Genomic DNA, 19673 nt, shown 5'->3' with positions numbered 1-19673 from the left:
TGGACAGAATATGCATATTGCATCTATACCCATACCATGGTTCTCCCTCAGAATATGTATGTCTGATTGTGGAACCATCCGTATGGCTATCTTGGCTGTAATACAGTACCACTGGTACTCTATTTCATATATATAATATATTATTTTTGCTGATAAAAAAAAAATATGTCCCACAATGAAGAAATCCCTGCCCTCCTCATTCCTCCAAATACCTTTTTTGGGCAAGCAGAAATAAGGAGCGGACATATTTTTCATTTTGGGTTATGTAATATGTTCACACACTATTTAAAAACACACACACAGTTATCAGAAGACCGATGGAAAGAGAAGTATTGATTTCATTATTTCATTTTCATTTTGGGTTATGTAATATGTTCACACAGTATTTAAAAACACACACACAGTTATCAGAAGGAAAGAGAAGTATTGATTTCATTATTTCATTTTCATTTTGGGTTATGTAATATGTTCACACACTATTTAAAAACACACACACAGTTATAAGAAGACCGATGGAAAGAGAAGTATTGATTTCATTATTTCATGGGTTATAAAGCTAGGCCTAAAACTTAAGAAACTTACTAGCATCCTTTCTGGCTCCAGCACACTATTCAATCTCTCAAGTACACTATCATCAGCCAAAGATATTTCATCCACAAGAAAGAGGTCACCATCTCTCATAGCTTTTATAAGAGGACCATCCTGCCACATAAATATGCTCTGCCACTTTTGATGCAAACCATTGAGGTCCAAATTTATTTGCTCAAGAGCATTAATATCTTCTCTGCTGACATCCAAACTACATACGTGACCTTCTTTACAATTCCTTATCATACCATTCAGCAGATCAAGAGTCGAAGAAGCATGATTTATGTCAGAAGAAACAGACTGTAGCAGAAAATGACAAATCAGCATTTGCTTTATCTGAATAACATTAATTAGCATAAAGGGTAAAGAGCCAAACGAAGAACTCAAGTATACATAGAAAAGCTGTCCAAATGCAGCAAAAATAAGGCTATGAATAGATGCATAAAACTGAACTTACAAATTTATGTATGACTCAAATGGATAAAAAGACAAAGAACACTCACTAAGTCCTCAGAAAAGTATCTATAAGCCTTTAATTTCTTCAACTTTTCAATGATCTCTTTGTAATTAGAAATCAGTGTAGATCGCTCTCGAATAGGACGAAATCCCTGGGAAACATTTTCTAGTTAAACCTTCAGCTAATAATTGCAATATATGCATCACTCTTTAAAGTTCTTGCAGAATGATTAATCGACAAAGCATGAGAAAACTGACCCCAATAAAATCAGATGTTTCTGTATATTGATGGCAATTCAAGGTATGTAATTTTAACTGCAAACAAGCACTTAATAACTGACACACAGTAGTCTTCCCTCCACCTGTTTCCCCCACAAGCAGTACCGGCTCACGTAAATTATAGCAGCGTTCAACAAGGAAATATAACCTCTGCATACTTTTGGTCAAGAGTACACTGAATATATATTTAAAAAAAAAAAATCAGTAAGAGGAATTGAACCAAGGATAGTGGACTAAATGGAAAAGGCAATAATGAGCTCATACCTTTCTAGACTCTTTGAACCACCTCCTAAACCAACATTCAAATTGGAAGAAGAGTGACCTCTAAATAGTATCTGAAATACAGTTAAAAATACTTGATGAAGATATATTTAATGTTCAACCTTCTTCAATTATTTGAGGTATTGTACAGACAACAATGTGAACTAAATCTGAAGAGAAAGAATAATTTACAAACTAATACCAAAGAACTCAATCCCAAAAATCAGAAATTATCACACTGGCACATCATCAATTCAAAGTTTAAGTCCAAATTTATATGATCTGTTATCAACAACACAGGTTTATATGACAGAGAAAAGAAATGAAGAATATGGAGTAATATTTGACAGAACTTCACCACAATTAGCTTGAAACAACTTAAATCCAAGATAAAATATTGATTACTTAACGCTAGGTCAAGGAAAGCATAAACAGAGTAACCTTCCATAATTTCCATAAAGTATATATTGGTTACTTAGATAAAATCAATATCCAAAAGTCATTAAGCTACCAGAAAGCCAGGACAGCACAATAGTAAACAGTAACTATTATCCACTGGCTAACCAGAAACCACAGATATGCAAAAAATGAGAAAAACAAAAAGAAAGGACCATACCTGATCATATAAAATTTTTATGTTTAGTTTAACCGGAAGATGATTTTCCAGAACTTTTTGAACAATGGACTTTTCATCCTCATTCCGTAGCCTTTCTGCCAAAAGATAATAGCCATCTTTGGCCAAATCTTCATAAGAGTTGCCAAATCTCTGGAAACGATCAGCCCAACGAAACAAGTCCCGAGGTGTCATAAATCCATGTTTACCAGCAAAGACTCTGCTACTCTGTCTGTGCAACCGAAGATCCTTCATGACTTCAACCATTCTTTTGGCATGACCAAAGTAGATTTTACATCTCTCGGCCAATATTTCACTGAGCTCACTATCTGGAATTTCACCAACATGAATCTCTACAAAACGATTACGAAATGCCCGGGACAGCATTTTGCGGCCACCATAAAGTGTAGGTGGATTTTGAGTAGCAAAAAGCATAAAGTTTGGGTCTGCTTTAATTCTTTCTTGCAGTTCAGGAACATAAAGCTCTCTGTTGTCATCAAGTAATCGGTTCAATGCTTCCAGCACATCAGATGGAGCCAAATTAAGCTCGTCCAGCACAATCCAGTAACCATTTCTTACAGCTTTAACCAAAACGCCTTCATTAAAAACAAGCTTTCCACTGGTGTCAGTTATATAAGAACCTAGATACTCTTGCAAATCAGTGTGTTCATGATTATTGATTCTTACAAAATCATGACCAGTTATTGCAGCAAGGTATCGAACAAGGCTAGTTTTCCCACTAGAAGTGGGACCTTGTAAGAGGACAGGATATCTCATTAGAACAGAACGTGCCAAATTCCCAAGATGCTCCTGTACGGATTTAGTTAGAACATAATTCCCTGTATATCCATCACATTTGGAGGTATCTAAGTAGTGGATAAAATCTACATCTGGAGGCCCTTTTAACAAAAGAGATGATATTTTTTGCCTCATTATTTCAGCACTAGGTCCATCCAACAACGAAACAAAAAACATATTAAACCCATCATATAATGCCTTTTGAAATCCAAATTTTCTCTCTGCCTTCCGTGTATACTCTAGAGCACGATAAAGAGACCTTAAACTGTATTGAGGTTTCTGGTTAGCACCATCCTGCAATCTCTCTTCAGATTCCTTTTTCGCTTCTTTATAGAAACGCACAATTTTATTCACCAACTGTTGATCCATATAGCCACTACTAATGAACTGACTAATAAACAGACTTAAATCCTCATCATCCAAAACATCATCAACAAAATACTCAGTAAATCTACTCCTCAAAGAAAAGGGCAAATCCCGCTTCCCTGCATCTGTAGCTGGATTCATGCAAGCAAATATACGGAAATTTGGATGGCGATGTATATAATCCATATCACCTCTTTCAGCTAAACACAGCACACCATGTTCCCCTTCTAGAACACCAATAATTCTTTGCAAGGTTTCAGGAGGAGCCAAATTCACCTCATCAAGCAAAACCCAATCACCATTTTTAAGAGCAGTTACAAAACTTCCTTCTACAAAAGAAAACATCATCGCTGAAGAGCGATTACTTTGACAGACACTACGCAGTTTTATACAAAATCTCTCCCACTCTTGGATTAATTGTTCTTCTAATGGCCTTTTACGCTTTTTGGAAGATCCAGGTTGTATAAGCTTAACTGACTTTCCAACTTCTATTCGCAATCTTTTCAATAGAGCTTCCCCATTCTTATCAATTAACAACTTTTGTCGATAATCTTCTAAAACTTTATGCATAGAAGTGATCAAGCCTTGATTATTCTGAACAGCAGCATAGATTGAAGCCATTAGCAACAACTTCACAAAAATATATATAAAAAAATAAAAATAAGAAATACCTCTACAGAAAATGTCTTGGTAAAGAGAGTCAGAAACTCGTTATAAAGGGACACACACACAGACTGAGCATCCATAGGCTTAAAACCCCCTAGTAAGTCACCAACATCACTTTGCTGACTCAGGTTCTGGAGAAAAACCACCATCATGTGTCACTCAAACACACTTGTTGTAACACAATTATAAATAATGGAAAATAATAGATAAATATGTAGCATACCAAAACAGTAAGCTTTTGATCAAGCATTAAAGCCAAATTTTGAACAATTGTAGTCTTCCCAGTACCAGTTTCTCCAACCAAGAGTACAGGCTCATTATACTTGACAGAGCAAGCAATGCGCTCCAAAACATGCAGAGAACTGCGTATCTCAACAAAAGGTCTTTTATGATGTTGCAACTGCATATGAAACAAAAAAGAACATACCAAGGAAACGTGAGACCTCTAACCAATATTGTATCATCATTTAAACTTTAAATTGTCACTGACTAATGACTATAATGAATACTAACCGACGGTTTAGTGTACTGGAGGGAAACTCGGCCTATTCTTAAATCTGTGAAAGAATCCTGCATTTAACATCCAGACATGAGAAGCTAATATAGCAAAATCACAAAACAAAGGTTCATACTTGACTAGATAAAACCTGAATTATCGGTTTGTCACGGGGATACAAGGTCTCAGCTGCAGAAACAGGTACTTTCCACAACCCTGCTATCTCTTTCATTACTGACAAACGATTTTTAATTGAAGATGAAAAGGACGCAAATATGTCAACAGCCTGAGATACAAGACAATAGCTAAACATGTAGTCAAGTCTAGGAAAGATATTACGAGGAAAAGAGAAGATAAAAAGAACTTAAAAATCAGACCTCTGTATACACACTAAAACATTGGTTTTCTGATAAGGTACCATCAAAGCAAAAACCTAAACCAGCAATCCTTTTGCACCATTTAAGGAGATCCCTGAAATGGATAATCAAAAGTCACATCAATTAAAGAAAATTGACAAAACAAGCACAGGCCAAATATTATTACTTTAAATACCTTAATGAGAACCTGCAGGGACAATAAACAGAAGCAGAACTTCCCATGTGAAAACCCGCTTGAACCATGGAAATAGAGTTAACCCTTTCAAAGGTTTCTGCCAAAAAAAAAATGCAAATAGATATCACAGCAATATAATAAAGAATGAACTCATATTAACTGCTTACAATAACGTGTGTGTCGAAACTACAGATTAACAAAATATCATATCAATACCTATGAGTTTGCCAACATGAAGCTCCAAATTCGGATGCCTCACTTTGATTATCTCTTGCAAGTCCCTATTATCCAGTGATGGAATCATCACTCTTCTCCAAAGGACACTAAGTGAATTTTGACCTTCCAGTACAAAAAGTTGGGATATCATTTATAATCCAAAAAAGTACAATAGAAATTTATATTACAACAAGCAAGTTTCCCACCAGGTAAGGTAGCACATGGATCAAAAGATACCACTAGTGTATAGCAAAATCCTTATACAATATATTTTCTCCATATAAAAAACCCATGGTAAAGGGAAACAATTATGGGACATTGAAACAAAGACGCATGCATCCTGGGAAATCAAAGATGCAAAGCCCAAGATAAGCATACTCTCACTGTACCCAAAGATGCAAAGCCCAAGATAAGCATACTCTCACTGTACCATGATACACTTTGTCTCCACATTGTTTCAAGGGCATTGCCCAAGATACACATAATCTACACCAAAGAAGCAAAGCACTTGAAATAATCAAGTTCCTTCAAAGATGCACAGATCATGTTTCAACCAACTATTTCAAAGAACTACATTCACTGTACACTGGTGTCTTTCTTATAACCAATGTTCATTTGAAAGGATCCCTACTAAATTACCTTAATTACCAAACTAGCATGGGTATAGGCAAAATAATGTGGAAAAAAAATTGACAATGAAAAAGAAAACTGAAAGAGGTAAGATAAAAAACCTGCACTCTCAGATGTGTCAAACTTAGAAACAGCAATAGTTGAAAAAATTCTAAAACATTCAGCCACCCTTACTACCTGCAAAATATGTAATATTTCAACCATTAGTGACAAATAAAGAGGAATGGGGAGGCTAGTTATTAGAGTATGCTGTCAATCAACTGTGAAAACAGTTCTGTAATCTAATTGTAAGGACAGTTTTTAACTAACTGCACCTCATTAATATTCAAAGCTGTATCTTGTTAGACTTGGTTAGAGTCTGTTAGGGTTGGTTAGGTTTTGTTAGTTAGTTACTATCTGTTAGAATAACAGAACAGTCTGTTAGGGTTGGTTAGGTTCTGCTAGTTAGTTACTATCTGTTAGAATAACAAAACAGAGGTCTATATATACCTCTTTTTGTAACCTTCTAAAAAAAACTTTGATGATCAATAAAATCAATTTTTCTATTCTACAAGTTTTCTCTTCTTTTTCTCTTTCTCAGTTTATTCAACATGGTATCTAGAGCCATTTTTTTTTAAATCCTAGTTCCTTTGCAAGGTCCAGGGTTCTGTATTCATGGCTTCCACTCCTTCCAATTCAGTTCCTCAATCATTTCCCAACTTTGTTGCGGAAAAACTTGATGATTCCAACTATCTTCACTAGCGTCAACATGTTGAACCGGTTATAAAATCACACAGATTGCAACGTTTCGTGGTTAATCCGATTATTCCTCCTCGTTATCTCACAGAGGACGATCGTGTTGTTGATCGTATCAACCCTAATTACGAAACCTGGGAGGTCCAAGATCAAACGCTCCTAGTATGGCTGCAATCAACTCTTTCTAAATCAGTATTGTCGCGTGTTCTTGGTTCAGATCATTCCTATCAGGTTTGGGATAAAATTCATGAGCATTTTAGCCTTCACACAAAAACTCGAGCACGACAGTTCCGCACTGCCATGAGAGCCGTTACTCTTGACGGCAAAACAATTGAGGAGTACTTGCACAAAATCAAAGGGTTTGTGGATGAACTTGCTGGTGTTGGTGTGCCTGTTTGTCACGAGGAATACGTTGACGCGCTGCTTGAAGGACTGTCATCAGATTACACATTGGTGGTTTCTGTTATCGAAAGCAAAAAGCGAACTCCGTCCATCACAGAGATTGAAGCATGGCTCTATGAACATGAAACTAGACTCATGCACTACAACAAAGAGGTACAGGTGGTGAACTCTGCTTCGATAAACTACACGCAAGGTTGTTTGTATCCAAACGCCTATAAAACCGGTAATTCTGGTGGTTCTCATGGTGCGTATGATTGTGGTGGTGGTCGTGGTGCCTTTTCAGACTGTGGCGCAGGCCATGGTGGTGGTGGCTCCGGCCGAGGTCGTGGTGGTGGACGATTTACAAACTTCCAAAGTCAAATCTGTCTTAAATTTGGGCACACAGCTAATGTTTGTTATTTTTGGTCTGATTTGACCTTCCATCCTTATGAATCTTTAACTTTCATTGATCCCACTACATTACAGCCTATCCCATACTCTACTAGTTTAGTCAGAACCTCTAACACCTGGGTTAATCCGAATTCTAAGAATCCTGGTCCAAGCCATAGTCAACCCAATGCCATGCTCACTAGTTCAAACTCTCAAAGGAATGGGCAAGCTGGTACCACATGGATTCCAGATTCTGGAGCCAGTTTTCATGTGACCGGGGACTCAAAATATTAAACAATTCACCCACTTTCATGGACCAGATCAGATATTCATAGGCAATGGTGAAGGTTTAAGTATTTCTAACACTGGTTTTTCATCATTTATATCTCGTAATGATGTTGGCATAACCTTTAAACTTCACAAGTTACTACATCTTCCTTCAATTTTGAAAAATTTGTTAAGTGTTAGTCAATTTGGCAAAGATAACTCTGTTTTCTATGAATTCCATCCACATGTGTGTCTTGTAAAATCTCAGAAGACCAATAAGAGTCTTCTTAGAGGAGTTGTTGGTGTTGATGGACTTTACTCCTTTCATAATCTCAAGCTTCAAGAGAGTACTTCATTGTTAATGTTTGCATCTACTGTTTCAAGTGTTGTCTCTCCTAGTTCAGCTCTCACTATTAATAATAATAATCTACTGTAATGTTTGATTCTGTATCTTCTTCTCTCAGTATTGCTAATCTCTGGCATGCTAGATTAGGGCACCTAATGATCATGTAATGAAACTAGTTCTCACTCATTGTAATACTTCTTCTTCAAATAAAAATTCCACAGGGTTTTGTGCTTCTTGTTGTATGGGTAAATCTCATAGATTACCTTCTCATATTTCTACTTCTGTTTATTCTCCTTTAGAGCTCATTTTTACAGATTTGTGGGGACCTTCTCATATTACCTCATATTCTGGTTATAAATATTATGTCTCTTTCATTGATGCTTTCTCTAGGTATAATTGGATATATCCTATAAAGTCCAAAGCTGAAACCATTTCTATTTTTCAAATTTTCACGTCCATGGTTGAATTACAGCTAAAGCTCAAAATTAAAAGCGTCCAGTCTGATTAGGTAGGTGAATACAGACCCTTTTCTACACTTCTAGCCTCTTTTGCAATCTCTCACAGACTTACCTATCCTCACACTCATCATTAGAATGGTGTGGTTGAGAGAAAGCTTAGACATATAATTGATTTGGGTCTAACATTGCTGCATCATGCATCTTTACCTTTGCAATTTTGGGATTATGATTTTGCTACATCTGTTTATCTCATTACAGGCTTCCCACTACTTCTCTAAAATGTCACTCCCTATGTTACCTTGTTTAAAAAGGAACCTAATTATCATTTTCTTAAAACTTTTAGGTGAGCCTATTTTCCTTTATTGAGACCATATCACACACACAAGCTGAATTTTCGTTCTCAGATATGTTTATTCCTAGGGTATTCCTCTTCCCACAAGGGTTACAAATGCTTATCCTCTACTAGTAGAGTGCACATTTCTAAAGATGTTTTGTTCAATGAATTAAGGTTTCCTTGTTCTGATCTATTTCCCACTTCTACTAGTCCAGTCACTAACTTTGATTCCTACTTTAGTCTCAATCCAAATCTTTCTCCACCCATTGTCTCTTCCATTCCTCAAACATCTCAAGTGTCTGATACAGCTTCTGTTCCCCTTGTTCCTCCTGGGTTTTCTCCTTTATCAACTCAATCTCCTAGCACCACTATGTCTGTGCCTCAAAATTCTACTTCCACTGCATCTACCTCTGTTCAGCCTATCAATTCAGAGTCTACTACCCTTGCTTCATCCTCTTCAGAATCTATTTCTGTACCAGTCAATACTCACCCTATGCATCTACCCCTGATTGGCTCACTGCTATGAAACAAGGGTATGATGCCTTGCTTTTTTTTTTAATCAGAAAAAATAGTATTGTATTATATATTGAACAGTACAAGTTGTACTGAATGGGTTACACAGTGGCCAGTTTGAGTAGGACTATGGTGTCCTAATACATAGTTTACAACATGAATTAAGAAACCATAGTTTTGACATTATACTTATCTCACATTTACCCCCACTTATATAATTATCCCCCCCTAGTCACATAAAGGCCTCCTTCATGTTGCTGGACCAGTGATGAAATGGCATGTCAAAACCTTTATCCAGATTTTTTAGCCAAGTCCAGCAGAGAAATATAGCATCCTCCAACAGCTTACTATCATTAAACTTTTCCTCTTCAAAAACAAACTTACTCCGATGCTGCCAAATACTCCAAGTCAAGGAAATCCACCAGCATTTCCATTTTTGAAAGCTGTTACCATTTTCTTTCCCAACCACATGCTGGAGGACAGAACAGAACATGGGACTTAGTACAATTACCTCCTAATAGGCAAGCTATTGGCTGTAAATGGGTTTTCAGGGTAAAGGAAAATGCTGATGGTTCCATTAACAGGTTCAAAGCTCGATTGGTAGCCAAGGGATTTCATCAAGTTCATGGTTTTGATTTTCATGAAACCTTTTCTCCTGTAATCAAACCTGTTACTATTTGGATCATCCTTATTCTGGCTTTGTCTCATGGGTAAAATTATTTCAACTTGATGTAAATAATGTTTTTCTGAATGGGTCTCTTGAAGAAACTGTTTTCATGACTCAGCCTCCTGGTTTTGAAGTTGCAGATAAGTCATTGGTCTACAAACTCAACAAAGCCATTTATGGCTTAAAACAAGCTCCAAGGCAGTGGTTTGACAGGCTAAAATCTACTCCACTACAGTTTGGTTTTATTGGGAGCAAAAGTGATAAATGGCAATGATAGCAATGGTGAAAAGGAAATAATGCATTCTAGACTAGCAAAAACAATATATAACAAATTGAACTCCAATAATTTTAAGTGAAGTGCAAAGTAATAACCTCCCCATGTCCTGTTGCAAATGAACCAGCCCCTTCCAATAAAGGCATTAATATGGAGTGTAAATCAGATGGTGCTTTGTTGATATCCTCAAAAACAATCCACAAACCATTCTGCACAGCCTGAGATAAAGATAGTACACAAATTAGAAGCCTTGCAATTATCTAGGAAAATGTAGCAAAAGATATGCATCTGTTCGATAATTAGAATATTAGATATGATAGAAACAATCAAAACAAACCTGGGTAAGTGACCCAGCCTGCCATCTAAACTCCCCAGGCCTATCTGCACAGACATAAGATCCAACTAATGTTCTACCATCTATTTGATCATCCATCTGGATAGATAGAACTGCAAAACAACATAAGAGTACAAACAATTATTAATGTAAGCAACACAAAAGAAGAAATTTAGTACATGTTTGGTTCAACTTATTACTTCAAAATAAGCTCTTGTTATCAAGAGCTTCTTCATAGAAATTGAAATATAAACAATTATTTTTCCAAATTGTAAGCATTATAAAGCAGGCACTTATTGAGATGAAGAGAAGGTATTACTAAATAGGATAAGCAATCCTCCTAAACAAAACAACTAAACATAAAACAATAACAGCAACAAAGACTTATCCCACTAGATGAGGTTACCTATATGGATCACACGACAACATTCAGCACAGCACAGTTAAAAACCAAAGTTACAAAACAGCTAAACATAAACATAAAAACAAACAAGCAAATAAATAAATAAACCTCTTAGAATTTGAGTTTGACCCCAACTCAACCCCAAAAGCCAAGTTTGCAGGAGGTCCAAAACAAGTGGCCCGATAAGCCCAACAACAACCACTGAGATATCTAGCGTGAAGCAGCCACCTCCAAAAATGTCATAGCAATATAGAGGATAACGGGATAGCCACTATATGTGTGTGTGTGTGTGTGTCATATTGTTTGGGTTGGAGAGTGACCAATGTTTTTTTTTGCACAGCAAAAATCAATATTATATATTATGTGTAATACAGTACTAGTTGTACTGCAGTTAGGATAAAATGTACAAGGCAAAATTGCCTAACCCATCTGAAAGTTACATGATAACATTAACTGAAGCCAAAAAGGAACCACCCCCTAAGACAACTCCTCCCTCAAGCTAGTGGACCATTGATTAAAATGAGTATGGAAGTCTTTGTCCATACATTTTAACCATGCCCACGTGTGGAATAAAGCTTCATCCATGACTTTTTCGGAGTTGAAAATCTGGTTATTAAAAACCATTGAATTTCTATGCTTCCAATCATGGATAAAGCTATCCAAAGCACTGCCCATCTATTATCTATATATCTTTTTCGGAGAGTGGCTAATATAGGCCCAATACCCACTTCAACCCAAAAAAAAATACCCAACCCCAATGACTAAAAAATCAAATAAAATTAAAAAAAAAAAACTCTAGTGTCTTTCTATTTCTCCCATCAGCAGCCGCCACCTATCCTCCATCTTCTTTTACCTTCAAATTAATCTCTTTCTCTTCAACCCAAAGTTATCACCTATCCACCTCGCCAGAATCACAAAAGAAAACCTAGCACCTCTTACTTGTATTTTCATTTCCCGTTTTCACATTTTACTAACAAAAGTGTCACCTTGTTTTTTATTTGACTTTGTACAGAAAACACTGGAAACAACTAAACAACTTCGAATGAAAATAGGAAATTGAAAACAAGGTGGCGATTTTGAATTAAAAAAGGAAACGAAAATAAAAACAACTTCTGTTGGACCTGGTTTAAAAACCTAGAAAGAGGATTTGATATCCCATTTCACTCGTGGTCTAGCAATATTAGGGATTTTTTTGTACTCGGGGAATAGTATATAAAATTTACAGTTTTGAGGGTGGGTGGTTACCTAGCTAATAGCCAGATCTTTGGTTCTCTAATACTTATTCTGTATATTGTATTAGGTAACCATAGGTCTACTCTCTTTGATGCTAGGCTGTTTGTAAATCAGTACCACTTGTACTGCTTTCATTAATATAATAATATATCTACTTTTGCTGATAAAAAAAAAAAAAAAAAAAACCACCATGTATGGAATGTTTGTTCACTTTTACAATAACTACCTCAAAATTCATACTAACGATGATTTGTGATTGGTTAACACTGTAAAACTATTTTATATTATGAGTGCATGACCATTAAAACTATATAGTAAGATGAGAAGAACAAGGAATGGGAGAGAAATATCTCCTCCAAGGTTTTCCCCTTCACTAAAAGCTAAAGATCACATCCTATATTAACCCCCCAACTAACTAATTTAATATCTGAACTGTCTTAACTAACTCCCCCTTCCCCTTATATCCTAACAGAGGGCATTGCAAAAGCTCTTAGTATCCTCATACAAAAACAAAATGGTATCATTAACAAATTGCAAAAGAGAAACAACAATTCCCTCTAATCCCACTTTAACACCTTTTGTGAATTTCCTTAACTTGGGGGTATCATAGGAACAGGATTGTTTTCTCAAATGAAAGATTCAACGGTCAAAAGATGATGGTTGACACCATATTTTTCTGCTGCATATGGCTCAAAAATATGGAAAAAGGATTTGACATCCCTTTTCATTCATGGGCTAGCAATATAAGGGTCGGGTTTTGTACTCGGGGGGATTGCTCTATAGGTTACTTTTTCTGGAGGGGTGTCTAGATAAATCCAGACCTATGGATGCTTAATTCTTGGAATACAGCTTGTATTAGGACTCCATAGGTCTACACATAGTATGGCAACAGTGTAAATATAACAGTACCACTTGTACTAATCTTATTATTATAATACAAATTACTTTTGCTGATAAAATAAAAATCCTTTTGTGAAGCCCATTTACTCATGCTCTAGAAATATTATCACTAAGGACACCACCATAAAAGTAAACAGAAAAGAAGACATGCAGCCTCCATTCATGTCACACCATTTTGCCATGTGAAAATTTATCATATAACAAAACAAACAATAATTCACAGTAAAGATGCTACATATACTAAATAAAAATTAAAGGAAAACAAACAAAAGCTTGTAAACCAAACTAGCACATGTCAAGTGCATGGCAGATTTGATGTTCCAACTTGAAGATATCACATCAACTTCCGTGTTTTCTCTTTGTTGAGATATAGCTCAGATTCTGTTATGTTGCAGATTTAGGAAATATAATTTGTATTTATCTTAATAGGCAATTTTTTAGGATATTTGCTGTATAGGAACAAAGCTTAGGCTTTTGCATTTCTTATTTTAGATTAAGCTTATCTTTTGCTTATCTTCTTGGGTACCCCTTTTACAGTACGAACAAATTAGAAAACACAGTTTTTCATATCTTCTTCTCTGTTCTCAAGTTGGTATCAGAGCCATAAGTGCTCATAGAAGTTAATTCCAACAATGAATTTCAGAAAACAAGCATGCATGAACCAACATGGCTATAGTGTGATAAAAACCAATCTTGGTTACCATCTTCCATGAAGCATGTAATAACAATTAGTTTACCAACACTCCAGCCAACCCCCAATAAAAAAAAGAAAACAACTAAAAGATATGTTCCTTCAACTCTATAAGTGCAATCAATTTACAAACAAGGGCAAACAACAAACAGTAAATATTAAGGCATACCTTGGTTTCCACTATCCTGAGCCAGCTTGGCAATGAGAGCAGATTTTCCAGAACCAGAGGGACCATATAAAAGAACAGGCCACTTCTGACTCACCGCCAAAAGAACTCTATCATAACTTCTTTTCACAGCTGAGGTAAATACGAATGTATTACTTACTGACACATCATCCCTAAAATTACAAAAGATATCAAAAATCAAGTGGTAATCCAAATGAAATAGGAAATGTGAAATATCAGTAGGAGTTACCAAAGAGAAGCTACAAGATATAAACCAAGGGAAAACATAGGGAACATTTAAGAAAGTTTAAGCACTATAAAAGTAAGCAAGTGAATAGTATTAAAAACTAAAATGCCAATACAATTCAAAAAAATCAGTTTCAAATCCAAATAAAATAAGCTGTACCTTGTAGTAAGCAGTTGACTCTTAAAACGCGGTTGCAACTCAAGAAGCTTTGGTGAACTAACCAGCTGATTATTCAAGCCAAAGGATTTTAAACAGTTCCCATTCTTGAAATCCATTCTTTTATCCAGAGAATCAGACATAATGTCTGCTATTGGTTTAACATACCAGCCAGCTTTCTCTAGTGATGTGTCCTGACAGAACTCTTCCCAACTGAATTTGGCAAGTTGAAGATTGTAATTAAACATGTACTACATTTTAAGTACAATATACAGCTGAAAACAAGTAAACAATACTGACCACAATAGACAAGAAAATGCTTCCTCGTCTCCAATATTTAAGTTTTCAGTAGCTTTGTAACCTAATTTGAGCAGAACTCGTAATGTTTGCACCCCACACCATGTAAGATCTGGTTTGTGTGTGTCTTTTACAAGGTCCAGAAAACAAGACCAGTCCCAAAGCTTAGAGAATATTTCAGGTTCCATTAGAAGTAGGCGGTATGATATTTGGGCAGCATGAAGTTCACGGGTCTCAATCTGTAAAAATATCGTATTACTTGGCAATATGCAGAAGCATGTCTCAAAGGTATTTCTCAAAAAATCTTTACAAGAATTGTACTGACCGTAAATTGTTTCACTGAAAATCTTTCAAATGGAGCAGGAGCAAAATTGAAATAGCTTAATATAGAACTGCATCAAACAGCAAAGATGATCACATAGTGCTATTAAAAATTTTGACAGGAAACTAGAGCACAACTTGACAAAAGCTCAGAACACTGAAAAGTTTGACAGGAAACCAACACCATCCATTATGAAAAGGACATGCCATTTGTGTAGATAAGAAGATAAATGATAACAAAATACCACAAAACATAACACAAACCACTATATTCTTTATAATTAAGCAAAGATTCAGAGCAGACAGTGAATTATAATGTAAATTTTAAAAAAATATAGAAGTATCATTTCCTTGTGCTGGAAATTCAGAATTGGAAAACATTTATATCCTTTTCATATTTCTTTTTTACAATTTTCTAATTCTTCACAATGATTAAATGGGGTTGCTGGGGGGTGAGTACAACATTCTTTTTTATATAGGACAAAATGGAAGAATTAATACAAATTAACATAAACACTATCTCTACACATGCACATCCTCTTCATCGTTAAAGAGAATGATTAAATTGCAAAAAATAGGTTACATCCTCCTATGAAAAGGTACAAGCAAGAGATATAGAAATGGAAATTAAGCCATTAATACGGTAATATCCAGTTCCACACACAAATATACCTTTATTTTGTTTTTGAAATATAAATTTGTCACATAATAGCTATTATGACAGTTCTATTATATCATTTAAGGAAATATCTGCAGACCTGTCATTAAATAAGATCTAGCAGTAGCACTATACCACTCAGGAAACAAAGAAAGCAAGTGTAAAAGACACATTTGCCCTCCTAGTTTTTTAAAATAATAATCAACGCTAATAACCATCTTCCTACTGAAAGCATAAGAATATCACCTATGAAAGCACACAGCAGTGAAAGACATATAAAGCACGGAAAAAATAGATAGAAAAAGGCTCATGGAAGATATCAACCTCAGCAGAAAAGGACCCATGTCAAGAGCACGGCAGAAGGCTAGACAAGCAAGCTCATGAAGATCCAGACCCCTTCCCTGTTGACTATAAAACTCTATGACATTCACAACTCCATCCAAAACTCTGTCACGATCATCTTCACGAGCAGTATCCTTAGGAATAGACATCAAATTTGGCACAAGACGAAGCAAAGCAACAGCTTTATCTACAATATGTTGAGCAATTGGTCGGAAACACCCAATCAACGGAATTGTATAACTGGGGTGCAGAAACACCCCCACTAACACATTAACTACTTCCTCTTCTGTCACCAAGTCTCCCTGTACACAAGAAAAAACACAAATAAAAATAACAATAAAATTCAAAAAGGAGACTGTTTTTCTTTATTGGTTAAAATTTATTTTTAAGACTACAAAACCGTGAAGGTGTGGGACCCACACCATTTTGTGTTGTTAGCATTTCTCATTCAAAAAGATTCCAATAATAAGAGCATGTGTTTGGACGAAGGCATTTCAAAACTGAAGAGTGCTTGAAATGCAGTTGAAAAGAATTGAACTCTTCACATGCAATTTTTTTTTGTATGGATAATCATCAATAATTTGAATGAAATGAAAAGCAGGCAAAGTATTGAAAATTGAAGAAACAGTACCATTCGTTCGAGCGACTCAAGCGGCGGAAAACACTGGAGCTTCGGGCAACGATCGAGGAACCTCCGAAGCGAAGAATGAAGGCTGAAACTACCGTCAATCGCCATGTGAAGCTGAAACACTTCTTATCTATAAGCTTAACAGTGAAAGAGTATTATATATATAAAAAGCAAAATATATTGGAAAAAAAAAACTATCGACTTAAGAGAGCTAGTTTTCCCTTTGGCTTCAAGTAGCAAAACGCAATCAAAAAGCAACGAAAGAAAACAACAGTGATTAAGTTAATTAGAGAAGGTTTTGGTTGTGATTGAGTGTTCCTCGCAGTTCAAATCAATTCCAACGTTGGCAGCTCAGTCTCCGTCTCCGAGAAAGCTCTCTGCTGTTGTTTGAGTTCGTGCGGGGTTTTAGGGTTTAAGAGCTTTTATATATATACGTTCTCTGTGTGCCGAATTAGTGCTAGTATTTCATTATTCAAAAAAAAAATCCTCTGAATTAAAAAACTAATTTAACATATTTTTTTACAGGGGAAAATATGGTGACTAATGATAAGAAGAAAAATTTTGTAATTTGATTTCTGAAATTAATTTATGTCAGCTTGAAATTAGATATAAGGGTGGAGTAAGTTTAAGTTTTCCTATTCATTTGATTTGTTAAAAATTATGGTATTATATAAAATAAATATTTTTATTTCACATTTGATTGAAAAAATATTAAAAGACACAACAAATCAAATAGATGAGAACAAAATAAAATATCTAATTTTTGTTATTTAAAAAATAATAGGACAATTTTTTATCCAAGGTATAAAGTATTAAAAAGATATATATATATATATATATATATATATATATATATATATATAAAATAACTGAAAAATAGTAAGTAATCATTTTAAAAATGGAACATCAGGTTTTTTATTTAAATTTTTCTCTTTTTTTATAAACTCGTTAGATTTTATATCAATTATATTAAAATAATTAATATTATGTATTTTAATAAATTTTATATTATTTTATTTGTATTTTTCATGACTTGTTAAACAATGTTGTCTTGTCTTATTCTTCTTATTTTGTCCACTAGCACAAATCTTTTGTGTCTCAACACATGACAAGTTTGAATTCAAGGTTAAAATAAATGACTTGAAGATTTTAAAATTCATCTTTTAGCTGTTTTAATTTTATCTAGAGGTGTTTATAAATAGGGATAATCTGCGAATCCAATTAGTTTAGTTTAAAATTTTTAGGCTTGGGATCAAATTGTGGTGGATGCCCGAGAATGGAAGAAGGGGGTTGCAGGAACTTATGTTCCAATATGGCACCTGCAAAATCCTTGTTTACAAAGAGACTTGCGAATTCCAGTACATAACTTGGCTATTTTAGCTTCTCGTCAATAAAAGTCTCTTTTACCATGAAAAAATAATTGTAAACTAACATAAATTAGCTCTTATTTTTAACTTTTAAAAAATTCTCAAAATATAATAATCACTTGATTGTTTTATATAAGAGTAATTTTCTAATATTTTGATAATATATCCTTAAGAATTAAAGATAAATACTATATAATTTATTTATAATAATTTATGTATTATGTTAAACCAATTTAATTATTTGTTTTTTGTCCATAATATATTAAAAAACTAAACTAGAGAAGTCAGAAGAGGGAGAATTTGTGAGAGAATATCCTCAAGACCAAGAGTAAGTTTGATTAACCTTATTATTAAAATAAATATTTATTTTAATAAAATTAGCAATTTTATATTTTTATATTTTTACTGTATTTATCTATATTGTTTCTATTTTTAAAAAAAATAATAATTTTCAGTTTATAAAAAAAAACATTTGTTTAAAAGTTTAAACAAAGTTTCCTGTCCTTTTTAGTATGAAGTATTTCTATATCCCAAAAGATACTTAAAATCTTGCGGAATACCGTGGAAGTATGTACATTTATCCACACAGTCATTATTCCAAGCTAGAGAGAGTTCTTGCCAATCAGTCTCAAAAAGAAGGTTATGGAGTCGAGAGAGTTCTTGGCAAGAAGTTTCTTTGCTTGTGTCTGGAAAATCTGCATGCATATGCATGTTCCTACTACTCCAAATATTATATATATATAGAGGATCTCAAACACAGTGGCAGAATTATTATTATCATCATCAGAGAACGGCATAAGTTACTTAGCCAAAAGAAACAAATTGGGACTCCTCCTCCACATCAGGGTAGTATTTTGCTTTAAACACTTTAACCACAAGAGAGTCATCATTGTGATGAATTAACCGCCACCATTGCTGGCCATCCCAAGCTAGACTCGTTGCGTAGTATTTTTTAAATATGTTACAAATGGGTACTTGACATTTAAAAAAGACAATTTTGTATAAACCCCACAAGATGGAAAAAAGTGACCATCTTTACTTGACATTTAATGCTTGCAAGAAAAAGTAACATGTTTGGTAGCACACTTTGTCCAAAGCATAATTTATTATTTAGTCAATATTATATGAACTTTATTAAATAACTTGTATTTTCTCCCAATTTCGTATAGGAATAATGTTGTGAAATTCATTCAATAAAACTTTCATCAAAAAGAATATAAAAACATAAGTTACTCATATTTATTTGAAATAATCATCCTAAAAATAATGTTGTACTCTTCTATAATGATTCATAAGAAGTCCTTCTAATACTATATAAAAAATATTTAATAAAAACAAGTAATTAAAAATATTACAAACATAAATTATTTAATATTTTAATGTAGGAATATTTAAAAATGTAATGCTTCTCTCTTAAAACCTTAAAACCTTAAAACATATATGTTTGATTTGAGAAAATATTTTATTCTTCCGTTTTACTTTTCTTACTTTCAAATACTAGGAGGTTATGAAAATTTTCACCAATTTCAATACAATTATTTAAATATAACTAAAAAGTAAAATAAGACGATGTTTTTGTTCCTCTTTGTAAAATAATTTTCAAACCAAACATTGATTAAAAATAATCATATACTAAGGGGAAGA

General features: G+C 34.3%; 1 protein-coding gene across 1 annotated transcript in view; it reads right to left on the bottom strand.

The window, feature by feature from the left end:
- LOC102669841 (midasin) overlaps nucleotides 1-17053 on the bottom strand; it is a 51152-nt gene extending 34099 nt beyond the window's left edge. The window contains exons 1-21 of the mRNA XM_006583078.4: nucleotides 16666-17053; nucleotides 16017-16336; nucleotides 15039-15105; nucleotides 14717-14952; nucleotides 14420-14629; nucleotides 14017-14186; nucleotides 10624-10733; nucleotides 10385-10504; nucleotides 6023-6098; nucleotides 5292-5414; nucleotides 5076-5172; nucleotides 4901-4994; nucleotides 4675-4809; nucleotides 4541-4597; nucleotides 4251-4427; nucleotides 4033-4158; nucleotides 2201-3955; nucleotides 1588-1658; nucleotides 1303-1498; nucleotides 1092-1196; nucleotides 583-888 (exon numbers count right to left, since the gene is read on the bottom strand). Coding sequence (XP_006583141.1) covers nucleotides 583-888; nucleotides 1092-1196; nucleotides 1303-1498; nucleotides 1588-1658; nucleotides 2201-3955; nucleotides 4033-4158; nucleotides 4251-4427; nucleotides 4541-4597; nucleotides 4675-4809; nucleotides 4901-4994; nucleotides 5076-5172; nucleotides 5292-5414; nucleotides 6023-6098; nucleotides 10385-10504; nucleotides 10624-10733; nucleotides 14017-14186; nucleotides 14420-14629; nucleotides 14717-14952; nucleotides 15039-15105; nucleotides 16017-16336; nucleotides 16666-16770 — 4656 coding nt within the window. The 5' untranslated portion in view covers nucleotides 16771-17053. The remainder of the gene's footprint in view (nucleotides 1-582; nucleotides 889-1091; nucleotides 1197-1302; nucleotides 1499-1587; nucleotides 1659-2200; nucleotides 3956-4032; nucleotides 4159-4250; nucleotides 4428-4540; nucleotides 4598-4674; nucleotides 4810-4900; nucleotides 4995-5075; nucleotides 5173-5291; nucleotides 5415-6022; nucleotides 6099-10384; nucleotides 10505-10623; nucleotides 10734-14016; nucleotides 14187-14419; nucleotides 14630-14716; nucleotides 14953-15038; nucleotides 15106-16016; nucleotides 16337-16665) is intronic.
- Nucleotides 17054-19673: the final 2620 nt, after the last annotated feature.

Source organism: Glycine max, chromosome 7, assembly GCF_000004515.6.
Source record: "Glycine max cultivar Williams 82 chromosome 7, Glycine_max_v4.0, whole genome shotgun sequence".
Taxonomy (NCBI): Eukaryota; Viridiplantae; Streptophyta; class Magnoliopsida; order Fabales; family Fabaceae; genus Glycine; species Glycine max.
This window is presented reverse-complemented; position numbering and strand designations above follow the sequence as displayed.